At 41.2% G+C, this 15,937-nt stretch overlaps 1 protein-coding gene across 26 annotated transcripts in view; it reads left to right on the top strand.

The window, feature by feature from the left end:
- Positions 1–15,937, top strand: part of dlg2 (discs, large homolog 2 (Drosophila)) — a 180,592-nt gene that overhangs the window by 104,467 nt on the left and 60,188 nt on the right. For all 26 annotated transcript variants that reach the window (XM_042092775.1, XM_042092779.1, XM_042092773.1 and 23 more), the window contains 2 exons: positions 6,140–6,193; positions 14,239–14,289. In XM_042092775.1, coding sequence (XP_041948709.1) covers positions 6,140–6,193; positions 14,239–14,289 — 105 coding nt within the window. The remainder of the gene's footprint in view (positions 1–6,139; positions 6,194–14,238; positions 14,290–15,937) is intronic.

Genomic DNA, 15,937 nt, shown 5'->3' with positions numbered 1-15,937 from the left:
ATCTATGTGAATTATGAGTATAATTAATCATTTTTGATTGCCATGAGATTGCACCTGAATAATAACAGTTGTTCCTGACTCAATACAGTCCCCATGATATTGAGTCCAGTCTATCTAAACTATCAAAAGAATCAAATGTGTCTCATTTAGTTCTTTTTTACTGTATGTCCATTATGTAAGGGATAATGTATAGAACGCCGGTCATTATCAGAAAATAAGTCCCGACTGGACGAACAGGGCCCCCGACGCGCCAGCGGAGGGGTCTTGCTTTGTCTTGAAGGGACTTATTTTCAAATAATGACCGGCGTTCTATACATTATCTTACTTATTACACAGCTACTTGCCAAAACGAAAAAATAAACTCCACATGATAGTTTGATAGTTTATGTAATAATGTTAATGAAAGTAACTCTGGCCCTGATGGGTAAAAGCAGAACTACCATAATGTCCCAACTATTAGCCGAGGTTTATACATTGATTTTGCTAAATTTCTTCAGCTATGAGGTTAATACACGGGGGCTGTTAATATGCTATTAATATGTTTTTTTTTTTTTACTTGCATAAAACACTGTCCTGCGGTTTAAACACAATGCAGCTAATACACAGGAAATGACTGTACTCTGCTTCTGCTCTTCTCCCCTCCTACGTGTGGAGGCTGATCCCTGTAAGCATAGAGGCCTTCGTTTGCCCTTCTACCAGTCTCTCACCAGCCACCAGTGTGTGACCTACATGAGTGGCACATTGCATTACCTCCCCCTTACTTTTGTAAAAGTGTGTGTGTGTGTTCGTCCTGTCTTAGAAACACAAGGAGGCATTTTGCAACCTTGCCAAAGCAGACTCCCACCATATCTATTACTTGGCATGTTGGCATTTGATCTGGTGTATTGACACTGCACTCTGGAGATAATTGTCTAATGATATACTGTAAGCTGGAGTACAGTGAGACCTGTTCTTCAATATCAAAGCAATATCCACTTCTGTTATACCCTTACAATTGTAATCGTACTGTAGGACAGGTTAGTGCTTTTAATGTCAATATATCACCCTTTCGAATCATTCTGTATGTATTTCCCATGGTAAATTTCAGGAAAGAGCAAACTAATCTCTTCACAGGAAAGCACTGGCCCAAGCCTGTTCCTTCACTATCATTCTGTGTTGACCTGGGTGATGGGATGTTTTGCCTCGGCACCCTGGGGTGCTCTGGGGCCAGTTGCAAGCCCAGGGACACAAACTTTAGGAGCCATCCAAGTTCACGGATTCAAACGTTCCCATTCCAGATTGGAAAGACTTCATCCAGAGACCTCTCGGGCCTCTTCATCCTGGTTTATTCCAATATTGATGAGCTTAACCAGTTTTGCCAGGGGAACTCGTACAAATGCAATGAGAGGCTTGAAGTCAGATCAGAGGTGTGTTCGGAATAGCAAACAAAGACAAACGTTTGCAAACATAAACATGGACACTGGATTAAGGGTTGCCGTTCAAGTCAGACAATTTGGGATGTTTACACAAAGTTGTTCAAGTAAACACCTTGCCCAATTTGAACATACCTCAGGTCACATACAGCACTTTAGGCTAGTTTGTTTGTCAGAGGGTGAAAACTGAAAACAGTGTCCAAGTTAAGTGCTAGAGACCAACCCTCCTTGCCGTCATAGGGAGTAGTAGGAGGAGGAATAAAACCTCTGATCTTCCCAGGTCACTTGAGTTTGCATTTTGGAGCAGTTGTCTGTCAATCATTTTTCTGTATCTCAAAATGTACACTGGCCTAATTTCTTTCTCATGCTGAAAGTCTTGAATATTAAAGTCAAGTCAGGTCGCAAGTGGTTGTACATTGTGGAAGAGACAAGGTTCTCAGCTCCATGGAGTGTCTGTGCAGTGTCAAAACGATTCATCGGAAGGGGAGCGAGCCAGGCACTTTGAATTCCTGTGGAAAAGCCAAACACCAGTCACAGACACGGGCTGTCAGTCACACCCAAATCAAATAGAAAATGTGTGAAAGAATGGTGCTTATGACTCACGTTTGTGATAAATAGTATTTGTGGGACCTATTTAGTTTGAGTTGCAAATTATTTATCACTTTAAATGTGATTTAGATGTTTGGTGTTATTGTCGACTCTTTGTTTGAGTAGTTGAACTCGTAAACTTCAATGAAGTAGTAGTCTGTGTTCTTTGCAACATAAACTATTTCTGTCTATCTCCTGCTGTTTAATTACAACTGCAATTTACTACAGTAAGCTAGCTCTCAGGGTTGATAAAGTAAGCATTTTTCAAACGTCTGAGCCCACGCCTGGAAGCCTATATTTTTTCATGATGTGTTCCAACTAACTATATTATTTCATTTGTAATATTGTGGTTTGTAAAAGCATTCTGAAGCTGTGCATCATGCATTAATTTGATTTGGTGCTCTTACCCTGATGAAGAGGTGCTAAATTTCATACGCTTTGAAGTCAACCTCCAAGGGAAAAAGCTGTAGTTTAAAAAAAGAAATCCTTGAACTGGTTTCCCCATGTGATCAGGAGGCAAGTGTTACATACTACGCAGCTTTCTTTAGGCAATGTATAATGCACTTTTATGCACCCTGTTTTACGCCCCCTAGTTAACATTCAAAATTATGAAAGGTGTGAAACATTTTGACTTTTTGCAACGGCTGGTATGTTTTGTGCAATAATGTCATGCCAGTGTTTTTAAATGTGCAATTTGTAGATTCACTGTTTCATTCGGCTTTGTAATATTAACTGCCGTTAACTGTCTTGTTTCATTGATGGCCACTAAAATCCAAATGACTTCCATTTCACCAAAGACATATAAAATCTTTCCACTGTATTAAATAGATACTTTAAAGAAGAAATACACATATATAGCATAGATAACAAATATTATCAAATATATTAGTTTGAAACTGTATTATTATCAATATGGTTGTATTGCCAACCAGGGCATAGGGAAAACTAGACTGGCCATATTTTGGTAACAATAGGTCGAGTGAGGTATTCCCTACAGCTCCCTAAGGACATTCTTTATTACAGACTTGTCAGCTTTGAAATATTTGGGCAATTATGTCTTGATAATGTTATCAGATCTCATCCCACCATCAAAGAAAACAGCACCATTATGGAAAGTAATATATGGGAAGGTTTTGATGTGCGCATCAGAGAGCACCTGTATGCTTGCACTGACATTACAGTGAATCAACTTTAGGCTAACCAACTGGAGCATCTGACGACCAGGCAGTGCTAATGTGCTTGGCTCAGTACACTCTTTATAAACAGAAAGGTTGATGCACTCTCTGCTATTTGGAAAGTGTCATGTCAGAATGAAGTCTTCACATTTCATGTATTTATTCACTTTTCAATCTGTCCACACTTATGTAATCCAAGTCTTTGGTTTGAAAGTTTGGATTCCCCATTAATGTAATTAGGAGGAGTGCAGCCTAAGCAAAAAGTGTCTTAATCGCTTACATCGATCTCTCTCTCCGAATGGCAGTCAGCCTCTGTCTCAATTTGCTTTTGTTTCCTGCACAGCTTGTGAATGCTAATGCTTCATCAGTGGGACTTGATGCCTGTGTGAGTGTAAGTGTGAGTGTGTGTGAGAGAGAGAGAGAGAGAGAGAGAGAGAGAGAGAGAGCACACACTTTGTGTTTGCACACGTCTATTTCTTTTGCCTAACTGTGGTCTTGTTGAAGGTTTAAAAGCCGGATCAGAGATGGCATCTGATTTAAACCCTGAGTGTGTGAGTGTGTGTGTGTGTCTGAGGGTTGAGAATTATGAAGGGGTTTGGGTGGACAGAAATGTCACCTGTTAGCCAAAATGATGGAGGACAAGGCCGGCTCTATGACAACTCTCTATCAGCTCACACTCCTCCATGCTCATGGCACTTGTGGGAAAGGCTCCAATCCTATTTAAATGCACCATGACTGCTTATCTGGCACTAGTGACTCTTGCATTAAGCTTAGCTTTCAGTGTTCGACGTCCAACTTAGGGAATTGCAGATGGCACAGTTGCCCCAGTTTAAAAAAAGAAGATCATCCTCAAAGAAAATAATTAGATGAAAATGCAAAAGACTGGTAGAGGTTATTTCTTTTTTTTTTCACTTTGACCATTCACATTTCAAGTTGGTCTCAGAGTCCAGGTCAGAGGTCTTAATTGACCTAAACGGCCAGCCATCTGCCTTCTCTTGCATGCAAGACAGGTGCTCGTTGCAGGCCACTGCTGCAGAAAATAGCCTTTGAGACAGGAGCATGGGCTCCCTCCTGCTCTGCAGTGCTCCTCATAGCGCTCAGTCCAAGGTTGCCATTGCTCTCATGGCCAAACAACTTGTTATATTTGTTGTGTGTGACCTCTGCGCTATTATTATAAGAATGTGAAACTCCCAGCAGGCCTGAGGTGCAGCCACTAGGGACCTGATTACTGCTTTCTCAGGGGGCGTAGGCAGGTGGGTAAAGCCCAGCAGATACTGTGCAATTCTGATGCAATAATAGCCCCAAAATGAATCAGATCCGCCAAACGCTTGGGTCGGGCTGAGTTCCTGTCCGATCTGTTGTGTAGTTTGAGCAGCCTCATGACCCCCGAGTAGAGGACATCACAGCGAACATTCCAGCTCCGGTCTAGTCCGATCCGATTGGACTTCTGGCAGGTCAGAGATTTCGGTCGAATGTCTTGCAGTGTGAGCAGTCGAACATAAAGTATGAGCACAGCAAACTCATTGAATTGTAAGAGTTACCATATCGCATGTGAGTGCATGCAAGTGTCCGGTGTCTGCACAGTTTAATGTGCTGTGAGGCGCTGTGCAGATTGGGGCAGTGTGAAGTGTTGGCTGGCTACCGTGTACTTCACATTTGTGCAGATTATTCTGTGATGTTGAGTTTTAAGGCAGTGGAGTGCCAATTCAGTTGATGCTTCAGTGTTTATGTGTGGGTCTGTATATAAGAGTGTGTGTCTCTGTGTGTGTTAGAGAGAGAGAGAGTGTGTAAGTGTGTTCATGGTGCATTTGTGACTGATTTGAGTCAGTGTGCACGGGTGTGAAGAAGGAAGGGTTTGTGAGACAGGGAGAGGGAGTTTTGAGTAAGCGAGTGTGTGTGTGTGTGTGTGTACATGTGTGTGTACATGTGTGTGTGTGTGTTTGTGGGTGTGTTTGTCTCTCTGTCTGGTGTGTGTGTGTGTGTGTGTGTGTGTGTACATGTGTGTGTACATGTGTGTGTGTGTGTGTGTGTGTTTGTGTGTGTGTTTGTCTCTCTGTCTGGTGTGTGTGTGTGTGTGTGTGTGTGTGTGTGTGTGTGTGTGTGTGTGTGAGAGAGTTTTTGAGGAGCATTAAACCATGCTTGCCCCAGTTCTGCTATAGTTGCATGGGGCTGTAATCAGGCTGGGCATCTGCACCGCAGTGCACTGGGCTCTGGCGCGCGCGCTTGCTCGCTGAGGGCTCCCTGGCTGGATCAGTCGGGTTATGGTGCCCTCGGCCAGGGCTGGAGGGGTCGGGGCCAGAGGGGTATCCGTGCTCTGACAAAGCCCAGCGCTGGCCTGCATCATGCTGCCATACTGCCGGTTTACTCCCCTTTAATCGGGTTAATCCTGAATTTGCACCAAATTGCTGTGTCCAGCTGTGCACGGCCGGACCCTGCATACCCAGTCATATGCTCACTTACACGTAAGCATCTAGAGTAAGCATCTCTCTCTCTTTCTCACACACACACACACACACACATATACTTTATCTCACACTCACCTACACATACATATACAGCCACATGACATGATGAGTGTAGTTTAGTGTAGAAATAACTGTGTGGAAAAAAAACACGATACACACTCATGGTGCATATTTTTGCCCTTTCGTGTTTCTGTGACTTTTGTTGGGGGAGATGGGCGGTTGTTGTTGTACTGTACGTCTTAACGTGGGTAGTGATTGTGTCTTGTGTTGCATTTGCTGTGTGTATCAAAGGGGATTTATTTATGTTGAAGTGCACCCAGTGCAGGCTGTCACTGCGCTGTATACAGGAAGCACTCAGCGTCCATTAATAGAAAGTAGGACAGTAGTGAGTGGGCATCTCCTGCATGCTCTCAGCCTTAATTCTCCCTCTCTCTCTCTTTCTCTCTCTCTCTCTCTCTCTCTCTCTCTCCTGTCTCTCTCTTCTCTTTCGTTCTCACAGGCCAGCCCCGCCCCAATAATAGTCAACACGGAGACCCTGGAGTCGGTACCCTACGTAAGTAATTTTATTCAACTTATTGTGTATTATTATTTATTCAACTTAACTTTTTTTTTACATTTACTTTATTCAGAGGTTGTATATGACTTGATTTGGAAATATATCTCTCCTGTAAATAATTTATGGTTGTGGAGTTTTGGATACGTTTTGGAAATATATTTCTCGAGTTGTCACTTTTTTCCTTATTGTTTTGAATTGGTCCGCGTGATATCCTGGTAAATTGTGTGTAAGAGGGAGCATGCTCAACACTCATTTGCTCATTTGAACAGTGATGCTGAAAATGTGTTACACCTAGAGCCATGCATCTGGAATAAATTGTATCTGGGCAAAATTAATAAGGTCACCGTACTGAATTATTCATAGCTTTCATAAATACGTAGAGGATGAAAACTGCTGATTACGACACTCAACAAAAACACTACAATCAGAGTTTCATCATCTAGTCATAATTAATACATGTACCCTCGTGCCCGCTGCAGTGTCTCTTTCTGCTGGGGTACACTTCTTAGCCTGCACGTGGAGATGCTTTCTAGGGTAGGATGTGTGCCCAAAAACAAACAGAATATAGTGTTGTTAAGCTTTCGTACAGGTAAGATGGATGAGAGAGAATATTGTCAGTTGAATTTTGAGTCTTAATAAACCTGGTCTGATAGTAATAGTCTTTCCATACATGCGGTAGCCTGACATAGTTTGACTAAAGAACTAGCTGAGCCATGTTTATATTAGCCCTAGGTCTATAATGTAGTGATATGTCCTAATCAAGCATCGTTGTGACAAGGTGATGCTGGTGTTCTGTGCATCCATCCCACTGATCTGTTATTATCACAGTAATGTGTCCTCTTGGGAAAACATTAAGCCAGGATATCAGCTTGTAATGCTGCTCCTGTTGCAATCTGTCCGTCTATTTATGGAAAAAAGAAATGCTTCGTGCTATTTAAGATGCCACGCCACCCTGTGATCACAAATATTGAATGGCATTAAAGAAAAGAAACGAGAACAAAAAGTCTGAGATTATAGCATACATTTCTGAGATTATAGCATACATTTCTGAGATTATAGCAAAAGTTTCTTACTACAGCGGGGAAAATAAGTATTGAACACGTCAACATTTTTTTCAGTAAGTATACTTCCAGTGAGGCTATTCGCATGAAATTTTCATCAGACATTAGTAATAACTTAGGTAATCCACACATATATAAAAATCCAAACATTAATCTCTAAAAGTAGAGTTATGAGTAAAAAAGTGGAATGACACAGGGAAAAAGTATTGAACACGCTAAGAAAAAGCAGTACACAAAGGCAAGGAATGGCAAGGAACAAACTAGAATCTATAAGTATTTAGAGAAATTATCCCTCCTATCTGTGCAAATTGATATAAACTGGGTTAGTACATACTGGTGGGCTATAAAAAGGTTTTTTGTTACCAAGGTGTCACACAAGAAACATTTCATGATGGGTAAAAGCAAAGAGCCCTCCCAAGACCTTTGCAACCTTATTGTTGCAAAACATATCAATGGAACTGGTTACAGATGCACTTCAAAACTTCTGAATCATCCAGCAAGCAGTATTGGAGCCATTGTCTGCAAGTGGAAGGAACATCACTGCATCATCAACTGGCCATGCACAGGATCTGATGGATTTCAGGATTTCTGACCAGGAAGTCAGAAGGATAGTCAGAAGAGTAGCCCAAGATCCAAGGACCACTCAGAGAAAGCTCCAAGTACAATTGTTACAGAGAAAATCATAGGTAATGCACTCCACCGCCATGGCCTCTATGCACGCTCATCCCGCATGACTATTGCTGAAGAAAAACATGTCAAACCTCGTTGAAAGTTTGCTACACAACATTTGGACAATCCTGTGAAATACTGAGAGAATGTATTCTGGTCTGGTGATAGCAAAATTGAACTTTTCGGATGTCATACTACACACCATATTTGGAGGAGAAATGGCACTGGGCATCACCCTAAAAATACCATACCAACAATAAGGTTTGGAGGTGGTGGCATCATGGTGTGGGCTGTTTTTCATCTCATGGTACTAGCAGACTTCATACAGTTGAAGGAATGATGAATGGAGTCATTTTATTCCGGGAGAATCTTTACATCCACCAGGATGATGAGGATGAGACATGGCTAGACCTTCCGGCTAGACCTTCCAGCAAGACAATGATCCAAACCATTCAGCAAAGGAAACTCTCAATTGGTTTCAGAGAAAGGAAATCAAGGCCCTGACTTCAAGTTAACTAAAGATCAGTATTCACAAGAGGGACCCCTGGAATCTTCAATATTAAAGGACTATCTGTTTAAAAGAATGGGCCAAAATCACACCAGAATACTGTCACTGATTAGTTTTCGTCATACAGGAAATGCCTTGAAGCTGTCATTACGAATAAAGGCTTTTCCACAAAGTATTTAAGAAATTTCAGCAGGCGTGTTCAATACTTTTTTCCTGTGTCATTCCACTTTATTACACATAACTCTACCTATGGACTTGTTTGGATTTTTTTTATATGGGTGGATTATCTTGAGTTAATAGTAATATCTGGTGAAAATTTCATGCAAATAGCCTCATTGGAAGTATACTTACTGAAAAAATGTTGACATGTTCAATACTTATTTTCCCCGCTGTATTTGACAGCAACAGCCAATCACATTATTTCCCTCAGCTCGGTCCAAGCTATTAAAAAACCAAGATGGTTTGACTATCATAATTAATGTGTTAAACTGCTTGACCCTAATGTTAAAAAACATGCCACAAAGCCTGTTGCACACTGGTACACACCAATACGCCACTGGTGCACACCATTACGCATTAATGTTGTTAAACCTGGAAACCGTAGCAAAATGGTGTGAACATTTTTGAGATTAAACTTGCCCCAGTTCACTCACCACTGTGTCCGTAGCATTTTCTGACCTTGCTGTATTTCCATTTTATTTTCCATCTGCATTTAATTGATTAATTTGGTTGCGATACTGTATATCTTTCCGCCATGTAAAAATGTTAACCAGCACTAGAGAATGCAAGGCATGCTGAGTGATTAGCCTGGAGTGTAGCTGTGCAGATATGCTGTGAGCAGAAACAATTAAACAGGAGTTGGAGGGGGGGTTGTTTGCAGCTCTGCCTCGGTTAATCAGGGAATATATCTGAGGAGAGTGGGGTCTAATCAATGTGTCTGCTGTCTGTAGAGAGTGCTTCCTCATATGTTGCACACACACACACACACACACACACACACACACACACACACACACACACGCCAAAAGGCTGTACAGAGAGATAATCTTCCTCTTTTCTTTCCCCCTTCAACAGCCGATAGGCTACCAAGTCTTTGAATATTCATACATTATTTTATGATTCTCAAAATGATTGTTTTTATATAAACAACCTTGGGATGGGGATAAAAGCAAAGAAAATATTCACTGCTCTTAATTCCTGGATGAGGGAAAGAAAATACACTGCAGAACACAAGCCTTCTTGTGTTTTTGTCTTGGCTGACACATTATAAGCCCCCAACATGAACATGCTTAATAAATCAGTCCACACCGCACCCTACCCGCTTGTCTTAATGTGCCCTTAGAGGAGTCCTCATGCAAATAGCTGGAGTTATGAGGAACTGGATCCTACTCAAATTAGAATGGGAGGAACACCTCACCCTTAGCCATAACCAATTAGACCTTTACACTTCTCTCTCTCTCTCTCTCTCTCTCTCTCTCTCTCTCTCTCTCTCTCTCTCTCTCTCTCTCTCTAACTTACACACCTTTGCAAAGTAATCACACACTGTGTGTTGCATGTGTGAATTTGTATTTAGTTTGCTGGTAGATTTTTATTTTATTTAATTTGTACAGTCTTTACAATGATTCTAAAGCTTTCCTCAGTGTTAATAATATTATGAAGCTGTTAAATTTCCCACAAGCTCTATGTGCACTCGAGGAGTGGCGAGGTCTACTTGAGTGTATATAATCATTCTAAAACATTTCAATTAGTTGGCCTATTTTCATCACTGGAGAAAGCCTGTCTGCTGTAAGATTAATTATTTGCTCCACATCTTTATTTGAAGTAATTATGTTAAAAATTCATGAGAAGGTTTTTACGTCCTTCCAGAAACTGCACACACAGCAAGGCTGTCAGTGGAGAGGCTTAGAAGCCTATCAGCAGGATTACACTGGGAGTGCACAAGGAAGCGGTAGATACTATCGTCACTTAGAGGATATTTTGAAAAGGCATAGCACTAAAATGGATCAGATAGTTGTGTTTTCAGCTCTCCTTTTTCAATTTCTCTGAGTTTGTGTTAGAAATGTGTATTTGCGAGGACATGCAGTACTCTCTGTGCTCAGTGACTCAACACACTGTAGTTTTTCTTTTCAACTCTTCTTTTAGTCTCGTCTTAATCTTGTCGTTTTCAAACAAGTCTGTCAAGCAGATCCTGTCTCAACATTTACAATAATAATGTAAGTTTACAATAAATACTTTTACTGTAAACAAGCAGTGCCCTCTGTGTCCAGTAGCATCACCTGGTCTGGGTTTGTCACCTAGACTGTCTAAAATTACCCTGGAAATCCAGAGTTTTCGCTCTAAATTTTCGAGAGCTACATTTTAATTTGCTCGCGAGTGACGATGAGTAATGATGCTTATTACCTATGCCCGTGAAACCGAGCTGCACCAATCCCATCGGTGTGTCTGATGTAGGCAGGCCAGAGGCGAGCTAAACAGATGATTACAGCGCTGCAAGGTCGATGTCCGGAAACATTGGTCGTAGTGTTATCCGATTGCGTCGACGTCCGGAATCGGTCAGTAAACATTGGTCTAGTGTTACCCAATTGCGTGCAGTGATATTTTCAAATGTGCCGCCCCTTGAGTTGGGCCATTTTCATTTCTCGTAGCCAGACCCTTAATCTTTCTGATTGAGCCTGGTCCTTCAGGCTAGTATAAAATACTGTAGGTTTGTCAAGCAGATTTAGATTGGACATCATAAGCATTGGAGATTATTTTAACTCTCCGAGTTCTCATGGCCTTATGGCTTGTGTCGTATGTAAAAAAGCAAAGAAAAACAAAAAAACATTTGCGACAACACCACCCGGTAAATCCTGTCCCTCTGCTTAAGCAATTGAAACAGCTTCTGCTCTCTCTGTGATGACTGACACTGCAAACAAGCTGCACACACACTGTTCAGATGCTTCAATGATTCAACAGTTTCCACCACCACCATCAAGCTGGCTTTGTTTGTTGCAGTAGTTGCATCTTTCTGCTGCAGTAAACTTGATACTTCTGTGAGTTTTGATTAGGTGGATGGATGGTAGACACCTAAGATGATTTATCAGTCTCTTTCAATTTCCATCCAAATGCTGTACATTGGAATAGGAAATCCCAAGTGGAAAAAAAAAGATTAAAAGAAGCCAGTTTGTTCACATCAAATTGCATTTGTGGTTAAGGTTACCCAGACAGAATCAAGTTTTGAACCCACTGTTGTTCACCTCTCATTTGATTAGGTTAGTGTCCAGGTGGAAAACTCACATTTCCCAGGGAGCTGTGGTGCAGCAACATTCGGGTCAAGTACTTACGGGGACTACAGGGGAAAATATACTTTAAAAAAAAATTGCATTTACTTTAGTCCAAATTTTTATGAATGTGTATAAAATATGGGTTTCATTTGGATGGAATCCCAGCTAAATTGCTCTCACTTCAAGGTCAGTCTCCACCATAGTGTCATCTGTACTCCACGTGTTTGCCTCTAAACAGTCATTACAGTATGGCACAGTTTTTCCACTGAATTAGTTTTCACAGAAGAGCTAAAGCCTATAGCCGCAGATGGGCTATCCCCAAGACCACCGAAGATGGATATTTGCATTGTTTTTGTCTGATGTGTCTTTTTGCCTTGTGATTTGACTCTAGATAGAATAAAACCTTTAGATCAGACCAAGTGCAATATCTTTCTTAATGTTGCCTCATTTGATGTAAAAAATGTTGCCCTCTTCTGTGTGCCTCTGTGCCGTGACTTCATTAAGCCTGTTTATCTTGTTGCTATGATGGCAGTAAATCTGTATTTCTGCGGGGTGTTGATCTCTTCTAGAAAACCTACGCGCTGCAACTGACTCTTAAATTCCCCGGGCGAGGATCTGTGAGCTGTGTACTGTTATTAATTAGGACAGTGACGAGCTCCAGTCACGGAACAGCAAAAATACAGGATGCACATTTTCACCAACAACAATTTCATCAGAAAGGAATTCAGTTAACGACTCATTTTAAAATAATGTTCCAGTAACGTTAATGGAAAACGTTGTGACTAGGGCTATTACAATCATGAGACTGATGATTAAGTGTTATGGAAATAATTGTGATTGATTGAATTGTCTATTTTTGTTATAAATATTGTTAATATTCTTGCACTTTTGTAATATGAGCCTGGTAATGTAATAATACACATTATTCTCAAGAAGAGACATTTATTAGCATTGATCATTGGAACTTATCGTATAAACAGAGGTTGCATCTCTTCTTGCCTTTTAGACTGTAAACAAAAATTGTACAGGGCTGACATGACTGAAATGCAAATTAAATATACAAAGCCTATTACTGCAATATACAAAGCGCCAGTCAAACCTCAAATGGTGGGAAATGATGTGGACACACTGATGGGTTAGGAAATATGACATTTGTGTTAGCTTCATCCAGCTGTTTCAACACATGAAAGGAAGCAATTGGCTCCAATAGATCAGGTCAGGTGATTGTATTATAATTGTGACGGCCTGGTGGTGAGTGATGGTTGGCAACTCCACCTGACTGAAAGTGATCAAGCCCATTAAACTGCCATATAAGTATGAGGTGGGTAGACATCACCTCCTCACAAGCAGCTAAAAGTGAATTAAATAGCCGTGTGATCAGTATTTTAGACATGGTTATTTAAGCCTGAATGAAGGGAGCCAAAGCTCTAATGAACAGCGTTAATGACCCTAATTTAAAGGTCACCCCCGAGTTGATTACTTCATCCGTCGAGCTTCCTCTCTGTATGCCGCAGGGCGCGCCAGCATCATTTCATTTCGGAGCCCTTGAGAGGAATAATGAATAAGGGCTCCAAATTAAGAGGGACACAGTGTTGTGATGCAGGGCAGTGTGCACCAAAAGCGACCAGGTAAAACGTTATGGATTTTTGTGTCCGTCTCCGTAGCAGTGTCCAGATTGAAGCAATTACATGGAAAGCACTACCTAGCCCGATTGTCAACTCATTTGATGTTCTAAACGCCTGCCACCTCTTCGATGTCATGGAGGCAGACTGGGAGCAATCTTATTAGTGCTACAGCTGAAATGCCATTTTTGTACAATTTGGAGTTCCACTCATTACTTTAGACATTTATAATGAATTAATGAATTATGAATAGACTATTTTGTAACATAATATCCCATGCTGAGATTTGGTATTTAATCAACTTGTTAACTAGTCCCTAATTAACACCACAGGCCTCTATTTATTACTGCTATTTCTAAGTCATTGCCTGTGTTCGGGACATCCATTCATTCAATACATAATGCACAATCTAGAGAATTAGTGGATGTCCCACTTTAAGGCAGTTTTTGACACGCAAAAGTCCATAATATAGAACTATACTTGAAAATGTAGTGAATTATTAATTACCCATTGCCCACTACATTTTATTTTGGTTATCTATCAGTACCCCTTACAGCTTTCTAACAGTTCCCAAAGTCTCATCATGTCTAGAATGTGGGTGTCCAGACGATCATCATGAGAAGCAGCGACCTGCGGAATTTAGATATGTGCCAATTATAGCGTGTCTGATTTAGCTAACAAAGTCCTTAAAGCTGCAGTAGGGAGATCAGGGCTAAAAGCAGTACACTAACTACTGAAAACGTAGAAACCTTGCAAACAGCACCAACACCACTACCAGTTTTCTCACCCAAAACAAGGGCAGGAATAGTAGACCCAATAGACAGTGTACTTACTTACGCTGCACTGCTAGATACACTGCAGTAGTGTTTTATACATTTTCGTTTGATGGTCTAATATTTTTCTTTTCTTTTTTTTCCAGGTGAACGGGACAGAGATCGAATATGAGTTTGAAGAGATTACATTAGAGCGGGTAAGCTGCATGTAATGTTTACCTTCATGCTACCGTGCTCATCAACAAGGCTGTATATATCTGAATATCCAACCAATAGCCAACTATAGAAATTGGTTTAGAGAGTGTATCAAGATTTGTATGTGCTGTTGACAAAGCTGTTAATACAGAATTAGCTTTAACATATTGCAGCAAAAATGGTTGAATTAAATGGTAGAAGCAAGCAAGTGTGTATGACCATGATAAAAGACCAAGAACCCTGCAATAGATTTAGTATATGTCAAAAGCAGCCCTTGTGCATGAATGATGCATGGTGTCCCAATCGACAATGTTGAGTTATGTTTTTTACCTTGTCACTGCATTGATCTATGAAGGCCTCATGAAAAACATTGTAAACTAGAGACATCCATTAAAGGCCACCAGACTGTATTTATGAAGTGCCCATTAAAAGCCAACCATCCTCTCTCACCGTCTGTATGTGGGCAGCAGTGAGTAGAATTCAGAATTTCTTCCCATTCTATAAACAATAAAATCTAATCAAATTCAAGTATACAAATACTGCATCTCCATAGAATATGATGTGCAGTTCCAGTTCTCCATAGCATATGATGTGCAGTTCCAGTTGTCCATAGCATATGATGTGCAGTCCTCTATTGGCCCTTGTCACTCAGCAGAATGCCTGGATCTACTATTTCAATTGGGCAGACTTGAGAACTTGTCTTTACCTCTAGTTACGGACACATGACTGTGAAGGACTGATAAGGGTCCTGACATTGTTGATGTTTGGAGTCAGGCTGTCCCCTAATTGGGTTTCAGAATTTGCATGATGTGTCCAATGAACACACACACACACACACACACACACACACGCACACATACACACACACACACACACACACACACACACACACACACACACACTTGAGCCTCACTGTGCCTAAGCGGCTTAGCCAGCTGTAGATGACATTTTGACAGCTGAAATGAGATCCTCGCTCGCTGAAATCGGAGCACTAACAATAGCAAAGGTCAGTACAAGCAAAGGCAGCGGTGATTTGTCAAGCCGTGATGTCCAGTGCCACACAGAGCTGCCTTTTGTGAGGCTCTCAACTCACTCCCTGTACTGGACCTAGATAAAACAGCAGGCTTAAGGGACTGACTGCAGCGGGGGCGATAATTTGACTGCAGTGGTCCATTCTGTCATTGTCACCAGACTGGTAATCTATGACCTCTGCTTTCCACGCCCCGTGCTGGCGCCAGGAGAGGTGGAGTGGAGGCACGGCCGTAAAGCATCGGAGAGGAAGCTGCTGGCTAACGCTAACCTCACAGCCCTCACCCTTTATACTCCCAGACCGATGAAAATCAACTGCTGTCAGTCACCCTGCGGCTGTTGGCTCTCCTTCCAATAGTTTCATTATACACACAACATTCATCATCAACATCACTTGTCATGAACATTTACTGTTGAATATAGACACAAATGTGTGTCCTATTCCTTTAAAATGAGAGTGTTAATCATCTCTATATTCTTAATAATCCTACTATTTGTGTATATATCTGGCACTTTCATGTACCATTCACTGAGGTTTGATTGAAGAAGTTAGCATTCACTGTTAGCAGCTATGTTTCATTTCTCTATGTGAATCCTCTACTCAAATGTAGATGCACAGCA

Source organism: Alosa sapidissima, chromosome 5 (genome assembly GCF_018492685.1).
Source record: "Alosa sapidissima isolate fAloSap1 chromosome 5, fAloSap1.pri, whole genome shotgun sequence".
NCBI lineage: Eukaryota > Metazoa > Chordata > Actinopteri > Clupeiformes > Clupeidae > Alosa > Alosa sapidissima.
This window is presented reverse-complemented; position numbering and strand designations above follow the sequence as displayed.